Source organism: Hippocampus zosterae, chromosome 16, assembly GCF_025434085.1.
Source record: "Hippocampus zosterae strain Florida chromosome 16, ASM2543408v3, whole genome shotgun sequence".
NCBI classification, from domain to species: Eukaryota; Metazoa; Chordata; class Actinopteri; order Syngnathiformes; family Syngnathidae; genus Hippocampus; species Hippocampus zosterae.
The window spans coordinates 16,567,126-16,578,786 of record NC_067466.1 but is presented as its reverse complement, the minus strand read 5'-3'; the positions used below and the strand labels follow the sequence as shown (position 1 = coordinate 16,578,786).

General features: G+C 44.3%; 1 protein-coding gene across 3 annotated transcripts in view; it reads left to right on the top strand.

Moving 5' to 3' along the window:
* Positions 1–11,661, top strand: part of LOC127588972 (Krueppel-like factor 8) — a 22,935-nt gene extending 11,274 nt beyond the window's left edge. For all 3 annotated transcript variants that reach the window (XM_052047999.1, XM_052048001.1, XM_052048000.1), the window contains 5 exons: positions 4,839–5,099; positions 5,179–5,419; positions 6,462–6,573; positions 7,474–7,613; positions 7,971–11,661. In XM_052047999.1, the coding sequence (XP_051903959.1) occupies positions 4,839–5,099; positions 5,179–5,419; positions 6,462–6,573; positions 7,474–7,613; positions 7,971–8,152 (936 nt within the window). In that variant the 3' untranslated portion in view covers positions 8,153–11,661. The remainder of the gene's footprint in view (positions 1–4,838; positions 5,100–5,178; positions 5,420–6,461; positions 6,574–7,473; positions 7,614–7,970) is intronic.

The following is an 11,661-nucleotide window of genomic DNA, read 5'->3' as shown; positions in this document are numbered from 1 at the left end:
AGATATAGCTGCGGTCCCCCTTTTTATGTTGGCCTCTCCAAGCTGGCATTTTCCTGCCTTTTTGTTCTATATAAAAGGACCTGACGTGATATGAAGGGACATAGCCAAGGCAGCAATTTTCTGGCTTCAGAGGTAGTATTAGGACCGTAGCAAACCCTGCACGGCGCCTGCAACCACTTTCGCACCGCCAGTGTGGCACTTTCTCATCCGGTATTGCTCCTCTGTTTAAACAGCAGCAATACGGAATGAGGGGCCAAATTTGGTTTGATTTTAAACCGAAGAGTTCCCCAAGGCTCTACACTCAGACCCCTTTCATTTCCATCCAGTCACAATCACATGATACTGTCAAGGCTCAGTCAGTCAGTGAATGCATCATCTGACAGGGTTAGCGTGGCCCAAGTTACATATGAACCCAAAAGATGATGACCCTCGCGTCCAAAGGCCCGCAAAGCAACCGTCCGGTTAAAGCAAACGTCGGGTTCAAAGTTCACTCTGCGGGCCTAGCCGTCAATGCCACCAGGCTCTTACTTCCTCCTCCGCCACCATTCTTCTTCTAAAAAGTCCTTGCCTTTAATAAGATGTGTCGAAGGGAGCCGTCTCGAACTGCGCTTCCGCCCGGTGTCACCGTGGCAACCGCGGCAGCTACGGCAGGAGTTGCCCAAAAAGACTCAGACCCTCCCCCGTTCCCACCCCACCTCCCTCCGCCACCTTTTTCCACTTCAGCCAACGACACACACACGCGCACACACACACACACACACGCACACTCAAGCATACAGAATAGCTACCAGCATAGCAAATTGAATAGCTCCATAATCTCTCTCTCGCTCTCTGGCATACACACTCGCACAAACAAGGCCTTCTGTGTGTGTGTGTGTGTGTGTGCACATAAACAAGTCTGTTGTCCTCCAGCAAACAAGAGTAGTCATGCACAACGATGGCAACACACACGCACACACATACACAAACACGTGTTTGTGTCATGAGAGGTTAGCAGCCTCGCACTTGAGCCAGGAGGCTTTTTTTGCTAGTGTGTGTGTGAGACAAATCAGCAAAAGGACACAACTTTTCATTTTTTTTGGGGGGGGGGGGGGTAATGGGAAAGGCGCGGCAGCAAATGTGGCTACGCCTAAGCTGGTGCGGGCTGATGATGTCATATCTCACAGATGGTACGTTCGGGACCAATGGGTGACTTCAGATCTCCAGAGGAGGAGAAGGCGCAGGGGAAAGACATCCCGATTTATTTTACCACGAAAAAAAACAGCAAACCCAGCGATGATGGCCATGTTTGTATGAATGGCGGCACATTTTTGGTGCAAAATGCTTCTGAACTCTTGCTGCAGTGACCCCCGCGCCCCCATCCATTGATGTATCCAAACTAAAAAATATTTTTTGGGGGCGGGGGGGTTTCAAATTTGTACCTCCAAATTTTGTGAGTTCCTTTGGAGGGTGGCTCAAAACACAAACAGTTTTGGACTGCAGTTTTTTGTGATTAAAAATAGAATTAAATGTTAACAAAAACTCATGACAATACAAGCTTTTCATCAGACAATACCGTCATAATGCAACAAAAACATTTATCAATGTTTTGTTGTTTTTCCCGGTTGCTACGCAGAAATACGTGTTTCACTTTACCAGATAATAATATCCATGCCAAAAAAAATAAAATGACAAAGCATGAACTGTATTTCTGAATTTTGTCAGAAACAATCGATAATACAACACCCCCTTGCCAATTTTATTTTTTCATCCAGGCCACTTTTTTGGGTGCGCTTTCTTGTGATTACAAAATGACACGGTGTGGAGTGATGACTTTGCTTTGAACCGCCTCACTCGCTAACAAGCCCGGGCATGCCACCTGCGGGGTCTCAGAGTTGAAACTGCAGTCCATCACATTTAGCAGAACAAAGCATCTGACAGGAAATCAACATTTGTCACTCACTAATCTTAAAGAAGCCGTCTGATTTTTACACGAGCAACAACAAATCTAACAGCGTTTCTCACATTTTTACTAATTATGGTGTGGTTTTAGTACAAATTGCTACAAAATGTCTTTATGTCATAGATTTGCATCCTGTGGATGGTACAGCATTTTTTTTTTGTAGCACGAATGTAGCAGGCCTGTCCACTGAATTTGCACCTTAATTAGTAAAAAATGTGACAAAACTTGTCGGACGTTGATGCAATGTGGTAGTGACTAATGGAGGTCATTTAGTGCAGCGCAGACCTCCACTATCATTTGGAATAAAATGGGTACCAAGAATTTTGTTGTATTTTGCATAAAAATTACACCGATTTGTGGAATTCATTTTGTTTGTTTGTTTTATCCTCCTTTTTTTCATCTTCTATGTTTGTCTGCGACCATAGCTTGTCACTCAGCTGAGTGGAGACCTCAGCCATGGTTGAACAGAAACAAAAAGAATGGAAAACAAAAATTGTTGCGCGGATTTAGTCGGTTCTCGCACAAGTTTGTATCATAAACATAAGAACTGTTCCAAAAATGATTTGATTTGTTGTTTTTAGCAATGCAACAAAGGCCATTGGGCGTCACTCAGTTGAACTGTTGACAAAAAAAAAATTATCTCGGTGGCACAAATTTGATAGTCTTGCACAAAATTTGCAATTGGTTATAAATGGCACAAAAAATTCCATTTGCACCAAAATTGCCCAGCAAAAACATGACAAAAAATGTTACAATCTATTACACTGTGGATAAACGTGAATAGGCAAAAATTCAGTAGGACTTTGCACAAAAATTGCACCGCAAATAGTCAAAATGCCACCCCAAAAAATGTCGATTCCTTCTTCCTCGCTGCATGGTATGACCCGACAGTGTTCTTCCCGAGGCGTAGTCGTTGATTGAACCGTCACTAAGCAGCGTCAACAGCGCTAATACTGGATTAGGTAACGTCAGGGTGTGGCTAGCGGGCTACGCTAACAGGTGGGCGAGGCAGGGGGCGGGTGGGCGTACGCCAGGGAGGGGCGGCCTGCTGGCATCTTTTGTGGTTTTCTATCCAAGCCAGCTGTTGTTTTTGCTCACTCTGCTTTTTCCCTTCTGATAACCGAGCGTAACGGCCACGCCGCTCGGCTGCACAACACGTTGATGCGAATGCAATTCAGTGAGGTTTTGCTGAAAATAGGTATGCTAAAATGAAAAAAAAAATGAACAAGGAAGCTAAAACAATCGAATACAATTACATTTTTTAAAATGTAGACACTGGAAAAAATATGAAAAGAAATACTATGTAATTCATGTAATTAATAATGATAAGCATGGTCGTCATCATAATCGTAAGTAATAATGATCGCATGCGTAAAATTAAAGTGCATATAAAATAATTTAAATATGTTAAATATTTCCTCTTCATAGAATCAATATTTTGCTTTTTAAAAAAACAAATAAATAATTAAAGCATTTTAATCAATTAAAGTGTGTACTAATTACATGCATGCAAAAATAATTATAAAAGCCTCCAATAAAGCATGTCTTTCTATACTGTGCGTATTGGCCAATCAGACAAAAGCGGGCGATCTTCAAGAGACAAGAGCCCAAATGTTCACTGCGTGAAAGGGTACCCTGCCTTTGCAGGGTCTCGATGTAAAAACTGATCAGTTCCCACATTTTCATCTGTGGCCGGCGTGGAGCGATTGCAAGGCGAGGGACATGGTTGACCCACTTTCTTAATCGCGTGCCACAAAATGGCAGCAAAGCAAAACCTACATGGGCGGGGAAGGGTGTGGTTGGCGCAGCCGAGCGGGAGACGGAGGGAGGGGGTGAGAAAGGTGAGCGAGAACGGACGAGGGTGTCGCCGGGGAAGGGAAAGGAGTGCCACAACATGGAGGTGGCTGATAGCTCCCCAGTTTCCATGGCAACGCGAGGCCCTTTTTTTTCGTGCCCACACTTCCCCCTTCGTTTTCTTTCACCACCACACCTCTTTCCTCTTCTATCGGCATCCTCAACTTATGAAAAGGAGGGAACTATTTTTTTTTTTTTTGTGCCCAGCCCTCCGGTTGTCCCGCGTCACCCGATCTAAAAGGGCCAAGTTGAGGCCTCGCCCTGGCCCTCGCCCAGAGCCAAGCCACACTCAACTGAACTGGAGTGGGGCCAGCTTCTTCTTCTGCTGCTCCTTTTTCTAGTCTACCCCCCCACCCCCCCGGCCCCTAAGCCTGCTTTCTGGTTGCATCCCACACAGCGGGCCATTGTTTCCCTGCGAGCGACATGCGGGAAACGCAGGCCTCACCAGCCGGGGAAAGTCTCGGTTAGGATTCGGCTCCTCGCCGATGTTAAAAGTGACGACATGTCGTCATGTGCCGGGAAAGCAGTCGGAATCTTAGCCGAAGATTGGAATAGCGAGAAACGCAAGAAAATGCTATTATACGAAATCTTAAGAGAATAAGACAAACTACTAGAACTATAAATACATACGTTGAGGGGAAAAATGATCAGTGTATTCTTTTCTGGAAAAAGAATGAAGTTACTTTTTTTTCCCAAGAAAATGTGCCCAATATTTCGATAAAACGCTCATCATTTATTACTAATAATAAAGAGTTCTAATGTGAAAAGTAGTTTGATATTTTGGGAAAAAGTCGTAATCAGTAGAAACGACATAATAATACGACAGTATGAGAAAAAGTGGCCTTTTTCCCCCCACAATCCTACAAGGATGAAATTGTATTTTGATACAAAATATTGATGACAAATACCAAAAATATTTTCCTGCCCAAGAAAAAAAGTAAATAGTTTTGCCATTAGCAAAAAAAAAAAAAAAAAAAAAAATGCATGATAACATTAGATAAAACGCACCATATCCCGATCAAAAAGCAATTTTTTTTCCCAGGCCGACGTCGGTGACGAGCGTTCGCACCAAACCAACCCCGACGCGTGGAGCTGCAAGGCCGAGCCGCGCTCGCCGAGCCAGTGCCCGGCCGAGGACCAGACGGAACCGGTGGACCTGTCTCTCCACAAGCCTCGTTCGTCCTCGCTGCCCCCCGCCGCCACTGTCAACGTGCCCGTCAACCCCGCGCCGGGAAGCGGCCTGGCGCAGCCCGGACTCACGGCCACGCCCGTCACCTCCAACGTCCAGTCCATCGGATCCATGGTGACTCAACACCTCCCACACGCGTCAACAAAGCTAGCCTGCTAGAACTGTCGGCTAACGCACGTGCACCACCGCCCAGGTTCTATCGCCGGGCTCCATTTTGGCCACGCAGGGCGCGGGCGGCCAGCAGATCTTGCACGTCATCCACACAATCCCGTCGGTCAGCATGCCCAGCAAGGTGGGGCAGCTGCAGACCATCCCCGTGGTGGTGCAGTCCTTACCTGTGGTCTACACCGCCGTGCCCGCCGACGGCGTCGCCGCCGCCACCGCGGCCATCACCGTGCCGCTCATCGGCAGCGACGGACGCTCGGAAGGCTCCGGTAAGGGACGTCTGGGCTGGGTTGGACGCGGTTTTCGGTTGCGCCTCCTCTTTGAATGCATCTCGACTTCCGAGTTCACAGTTTAGCACGGCGTTCGCTGCAACGTCCCTCCGTCTGCCAGAAAAAAAAAAGACAAAGAGCATCTCGTTTGTCTAGCAGCAGCTCATAGACTTTAAATAACTTCACATATCGGTAATTGAACGTAGCTCTGAATATTCGCCAAACACGTGCCAGCTCGCTTACTGTTTGTACTGAGGGAGTGCACCATTAGATAGCGTACGCGTTATATTTATTCATTTTAGTAGAAGATCTTGCGGCGGCGTGGGAGGTGCTGAGGCAGACAGGAAGTGAGGGTCAAGGAGGGAGCGCCTGTCTTTTTTTTTTTTTTTTTTTTTTTTTAATGGCACGATGTCAGAGTGGGAGTGAGCGAATCATTGTCTCCAAGGAGCAAGAACACTTCTTTTTTTTTTGCTCCGTGTGTGTGCGTGCACGCTTTTAGCATGCCACACCCTTGATCCTCCCACCGCCTCCGTGCAGGGGTGGACGTTGTTTATCCTGCAGGGTGTAACGCTTTCACTCAACTATTCTTCCTTCCATTTTCAATCGACGGTACACTTCACCTCTTCATATTTCAATTTAGAACAACGGGTCATATGTAAGACCAAGAACTTGAGGTAATATAGCGTGAAGGTCACGGAGCTGCTGCGACGTAAGGCAACAGGGCGCAGAAAAAAATGCGGCGCAAGATAGCCTAAAACCGAATTGTGTTCACAATACCGCTTATTCTGACGAGGTGTGCTGGAGGCGAGACTAGCTACCGTAAGGCGGCAAGAGGGGCACACCCTGAACCGGTTGCCAGCCAATCGCAGGGCACACGTAGACAAACAACCTTTGACACTCGACGTCAAATCTAAGGCCAATTAGCATGATCAATTAACCCTACCGCACAAGTTCGGTAGCGCGGCATAAAGCAAACGCTAGCGTAGCGTCGATGTAGCCAAACATAATGCTAATCTTGCACTTTTTTTTTCAACTTCCTCAGTGCGCATTAAGCCCGGTTCAACCTCTCCGGTGGAATATCACAGCGACAGCGACGCAGAGAGCGGGACCGAATCTGGATCGGCGTCACTCAGCGCCCAGAGCCTCGACGCAGGGTGAGCGCGCGCTGCATTTGTTATCGTTTGCGTTACAGGTAAATATGCATTTCCACGGTTTGGATTTGTTTTGAGTGTGAACGTGCGTTAGTAAGTCAGAGCGTCATCTTCACACCGATTTGGGCGAGGCTTTGCAACGTTAACAGAAAGTGAGGGCGTGGACCTTGGAGTTTAGCCGTAATCCGACGTGTGTGTGCGTGCGAGCGCCACGCCTTGTTTTCCAAATTGCCTCACACTGACCTTCCTTTCTCGGGGTCATAGAAGAACAAAACAAGCAACAAATAAAAGGGTATAACACTTGATTAAATAATCAACTACGTATTTAACTGATGAAAATGAAGTGTAAATAAAGTCCTGGGGGGAAAAAACTCAATGAATGATAAATGAAAGACTAAGAACACAGACATAAAAAGATAATAAATACTAATTAATTCGGTAATCCTTAAGTAAGCCTGAGAACACCAAATAATTTTTAAAAATACAGTGTGGATATAAAAAATAAACTATACGGACAAAAATAACTTGCCCGAAGTGAATCCAAACAAAGTGAAAGACTAAAAATAAATAAATAAAATAAAAACACAAAATGTAAGAACTGACAATGTAGAAAACGGATTTGAAACATAAGATAAATCATGACAAAATGATACAAGACAAACAAAAAAACCATCATTATACAGACAACTTGATCTTTAAATTGATAAAAACAAATGTATAAATATGCGCTCTTTTATACAAACAAACAAACCAACTGAACCATCATGGCCAAACTGGGTTGTGGTGGCGATTTGGCGCCCCCCGGTGGCCTTTAGGACTCACTGTCTACTATAGTTCTCATTTTAACATTTGTGCACGAGTCATTATTTCAGTCCATTTATGTTGCCCTCCGCCGGCCCTCAGATCGGTGTTGGACTTGGAGCCTGCAGACCCCGACTCCCCGGACGTGAAGAGGCGGCGGATCCATATGTGCGACTACGAAGGCTGCAAAAAAGTCTACACCAAGAGCTCGCACCTCAAAGCTCACCGACGGATACACACAGGTCAACCAACGCGAGTTCCGAATCCAAGTCCTTTTCTTCACCAAGCTAGCCCCAGAAGCTGACACGAAAGCGTAGCAGCATTGGCATCTTTGCAATGGCGTAATTCACGCCCCCCCCCCCCCCCCGAGTCGACAACAGAATTCAAGATTATGAATATTAGCAGCAAAATATTCAAGCATTTCAGAGCCTAATGCTAACACATCCCGTGAAACGTCTCGGGGGGGGGGGGCCGGCGAACAAATGAACAGAGACGTGACACTCATTCAAAACCTTCTAGAAATTGCAAACTCAAGTGGTGTACCTCCCGGTACGAGTGCGGGTCCACTAACGTTGTGTGCCCTCCGTCTTCCCGCGCAGGCGAGAAGCCGTACCATTGCACCTGGGAGGGCTGCACCTGGCGTTTCGCCCGCTCCGACGAGCTGACTCGGCACTTCCGCAAGCACACGGGCATCAAGCCCTTCCGCTGCACCGAGTGCGACCGCTCCTTCTCGCGCTCCGACCACCTGTCCCTGCACCGCCGCCGCCACGTCATGATGTGAACTCTTTTCGGCCATTTGGGCGTCATTTCCCTTTTTTGCCGACAAAACAAACTGCGCTACTACAGTTCAGCGGCTCATCTTCTGCAGGTATACCAGGCATTCGTGGAGGTTGGCGATTTTTCACCCCGCTCATCCGTCCGTCCTTGTATCCAGACATTTTTTTTTTTTTTGCGTTACATTGGGATTTCTCCTCCTTGCTCGCTTGGGATGCAGCGTTTCATTTGAAAGACTTCCGGACATTTCTCTTGGATTTTCTTTTGTGGTAGGGAATGCACAGTCCTTGAAAATGCATTTCTCGCCGCAGCACAGGTGATGAAAGAGGCGTTTCCTTCTTGGGGTGCGGCATTTAATTTTTAGGATCCAAGTAGACGCCTGGACAAGCCGACTTGTCTTTCCGCCATTTTTTTTTTCTTCATAACAAGACCGCCCAACTTATTTAATGCATTTATCAAGCTGTCTCGCGGCAGCGCAGGAGATGTAAAACATTTTTTTTTTCAGCGTGGGTTGCGGCATTTCATTTTTGGGGGTAAAATTTGACATCCGGACGACCAGGTGTATGGTTTTTATTGCTGTTGGACCGTCTGACCCTCCGAATGGATTTGTCAAGCTGTTTCAATGCAGCACAGGAGAGACAATGATTTCATCTTCGGGATGCGGTGTTGAATTTTTCAATCTTAAAAGTTGACAAGCACAGATGAGCACATTTTATCGATTTTCCTGAAACGTATCCGGTGGGACTTCCCCGTCCTGTTTGCAAATTTGGTGTGAGGCTGCTTCACTGCGCTCCATCTTATGGAAGACATTCGTGGCATTCTCATGGCGCGCCATTTACTTTTAGATGTCCGGAGAATTACATTTCTTCATTTTCTAGTGGCTTTTTTTTTTGTAATCCGACTTCCTAAGCGTGTTCATTTATTTGTCAAGCTGTTTCACTGCAGCACAAGCGACACGACGCGTTTTTCATCCATGGGGCGTGGCGCTTGAATTTTTACGATCAAAAATAGACTTCCAGACAACTGCATTTCTCATGGATGTCATTCCATTTTCCATTACAATCCCAACTCGCAACCCTGTGAGTTTATTTCCTGCATTTGAGTCTGCCGAGCTTTTTTTTTTTTTTTTTCTCTCGGGTGCGGCGTTTAATTATGCCATCTGAAAGCAGATGTCAAAAAAATCCCCTTTATCTATTCGGCACACTATGAAAACTGTGAACTTTTCAAACAATTTTCACGTCGCCTACTTTTTGCATATCCTCCCGCGCACACTTAATTATCATAAAAAAACAAAAACAGTATTTGTGTGTTATTTCTCTCTCCCTTGTGACAGAATTGGCTCTTTTTATCTTTTTAGTCGATTTTTGGCCGTCTTTTAAACGCTGTGAATTAGTGGTCGGCGGAGAAGTGAAAATTCTCTCACAGGGAAATTTGGGAGCTTTTTTCGCGCTTTGCCAAACGGTCATGCATGTTTTTTTTTCCATGTGTTCGTGCGCGTTTATCTTTTGCGACAAACACGTTTTGGTTTGTGGTTTTTTTCCTATTTAACGAGCGTCTTTTTCGGGCATTCGGACCTCCTGCCCGTTGAGCCTTAAGAACCGAAGTTGACCGATTATCGAATAAAACATCGTCAGAGATTCTCTTTGTTGCGAGATTTTAAGTAAAGTACAATCAAGTGGGCTGCGATGTTTCTCATGCTTCCTTTGAAGAAATTTTCGCACCTTATAAATAATAATAATAATTCTCCTGTCTGGGTTTTCTCAAACGCAGCACAAGCCTCCGCTGACCGAATAAAATGTCCCCCGAGATGCTCTTGGAGGTGGCAACATTTTTTCGGAAAGTAAAAACAGCTTGTGCTGCATTTAAAAAAAAAAAGGGAAATTTCCAATCTGCGATCAAAAAATATGGTGAAATTTCCCACTTTTGTTGAACGCAGCTTCAGCAAAAAACAAACAAACAAAAAAAAAAACACCTCAGACCCTCCAGACTTCTGTCTTAACATGAAAAAATATTCAATTTTTTTTTTCCCCCTGAAGGTACTTTAACGTCAGTTCCAAAACACGTGAGCAAAACATTACATGCATTTCGAGTACCGTTCTTACCGACTTTGACGAAAACAAACAAAACAAAACAAAAAAACGATCCGAACCAATTCTCGTTCGGAGGGATTTTTGTTGGCATATTTTTATTTATTTTTTTGCTTGATCTGACGACCACAGAAACATTGAAAAAGCACATCTTTGTAGAAGAATTTATGCATTATTTTGTAAACATTACGGATAATGACAACAACAAAAGAAATAATAGTTAAAAAAATAGAAATCCATGTACATAAATGTATATAATCAAAAAGTAAACGTAACGGGTGAAGTTCTATTTTTAACACTGACTAGATAATGTGAACCGCCTCCCTCCCTCTTCTTCTACTTTGTTGGTTTTCTTCTTTTGACACCTTTTTTTGCTTGTAGTTTCTTACAAATGATAAAAAATAATAAGAATACTATTGGTCCCACTTGTGTTGTGCATACTTGCGTTGCATGGAGAGTCGGCCTCTTGTTTTCCGATAGTGACCTTGGTGAGCATGTCACTGTGCGCACTAGTGTGTGTGTGTGTGTGTGAGAACTAGTGTGACTTTTTGTAGGGGTGAAAAATGAGTCAATTATAGAAATAAGAGTTTGTTATGATCCATTCCGCACAAAACCTTTAAGAAAAAAAAAGTCGCGTGTTGATACCTATGTTTGTTATAGCGACAACAAGCCAGTGGTTATTACTTTGACAATTTTGTGTACCAAATTATGTTCGTTTTGTTTTCTCCCATTTTTCAAAAACAAGAAAAAACACATTTTAACAATTGACTACATGGGTGCTACATGCTAAAATGTTAGCATCTAGCCAACATTTGTCATTTTCTGAGTTACACAAATTTCCACAATGCTACATGCTAAGATGTTATCATTCATCTGTGAATTAGCCTGGCTTTATTATTTTTTTCCCTCAGTTTGTGTTATAGCGAGGTAACGCTAATAGTCAGCATTTTGACTATTTGGGTTATGCATGTAATGGAACAGAAACACTTTTGAACAACTGCCTAACTAGTGGGGGTGTTACGTGCCAACATGCTAGCATAAAACCACACTTGAGCCACAAGGGTTTCATACATTTCGTAAAATAATTTATTGCGTTCACATAACGCTACATGTGTTTCAATGAAGCAACACGAGCTTTTAGAATTTTGACAATTTCATGGACCAACATTGCATCGATGACTTATTTTTTTTTACATGAAACAAAAACAGATTACAACCGTTATGACTCATGAGCATGGGTGCTAAGCGCTAAAACGGTAGCATTCAGCCACAAGTGACAAAATGATTCATTGCGTTGCGTTCAACTGATGTGTTAGGCTAACAGCTAGCACGGTACATCAATCACATTTTTCACAAAACAAAAATAAACGTTTCAAGTATTGGCTACATGTGTGCTCCCCGCTAGCAGCATAATTTCTATTTAAAATTC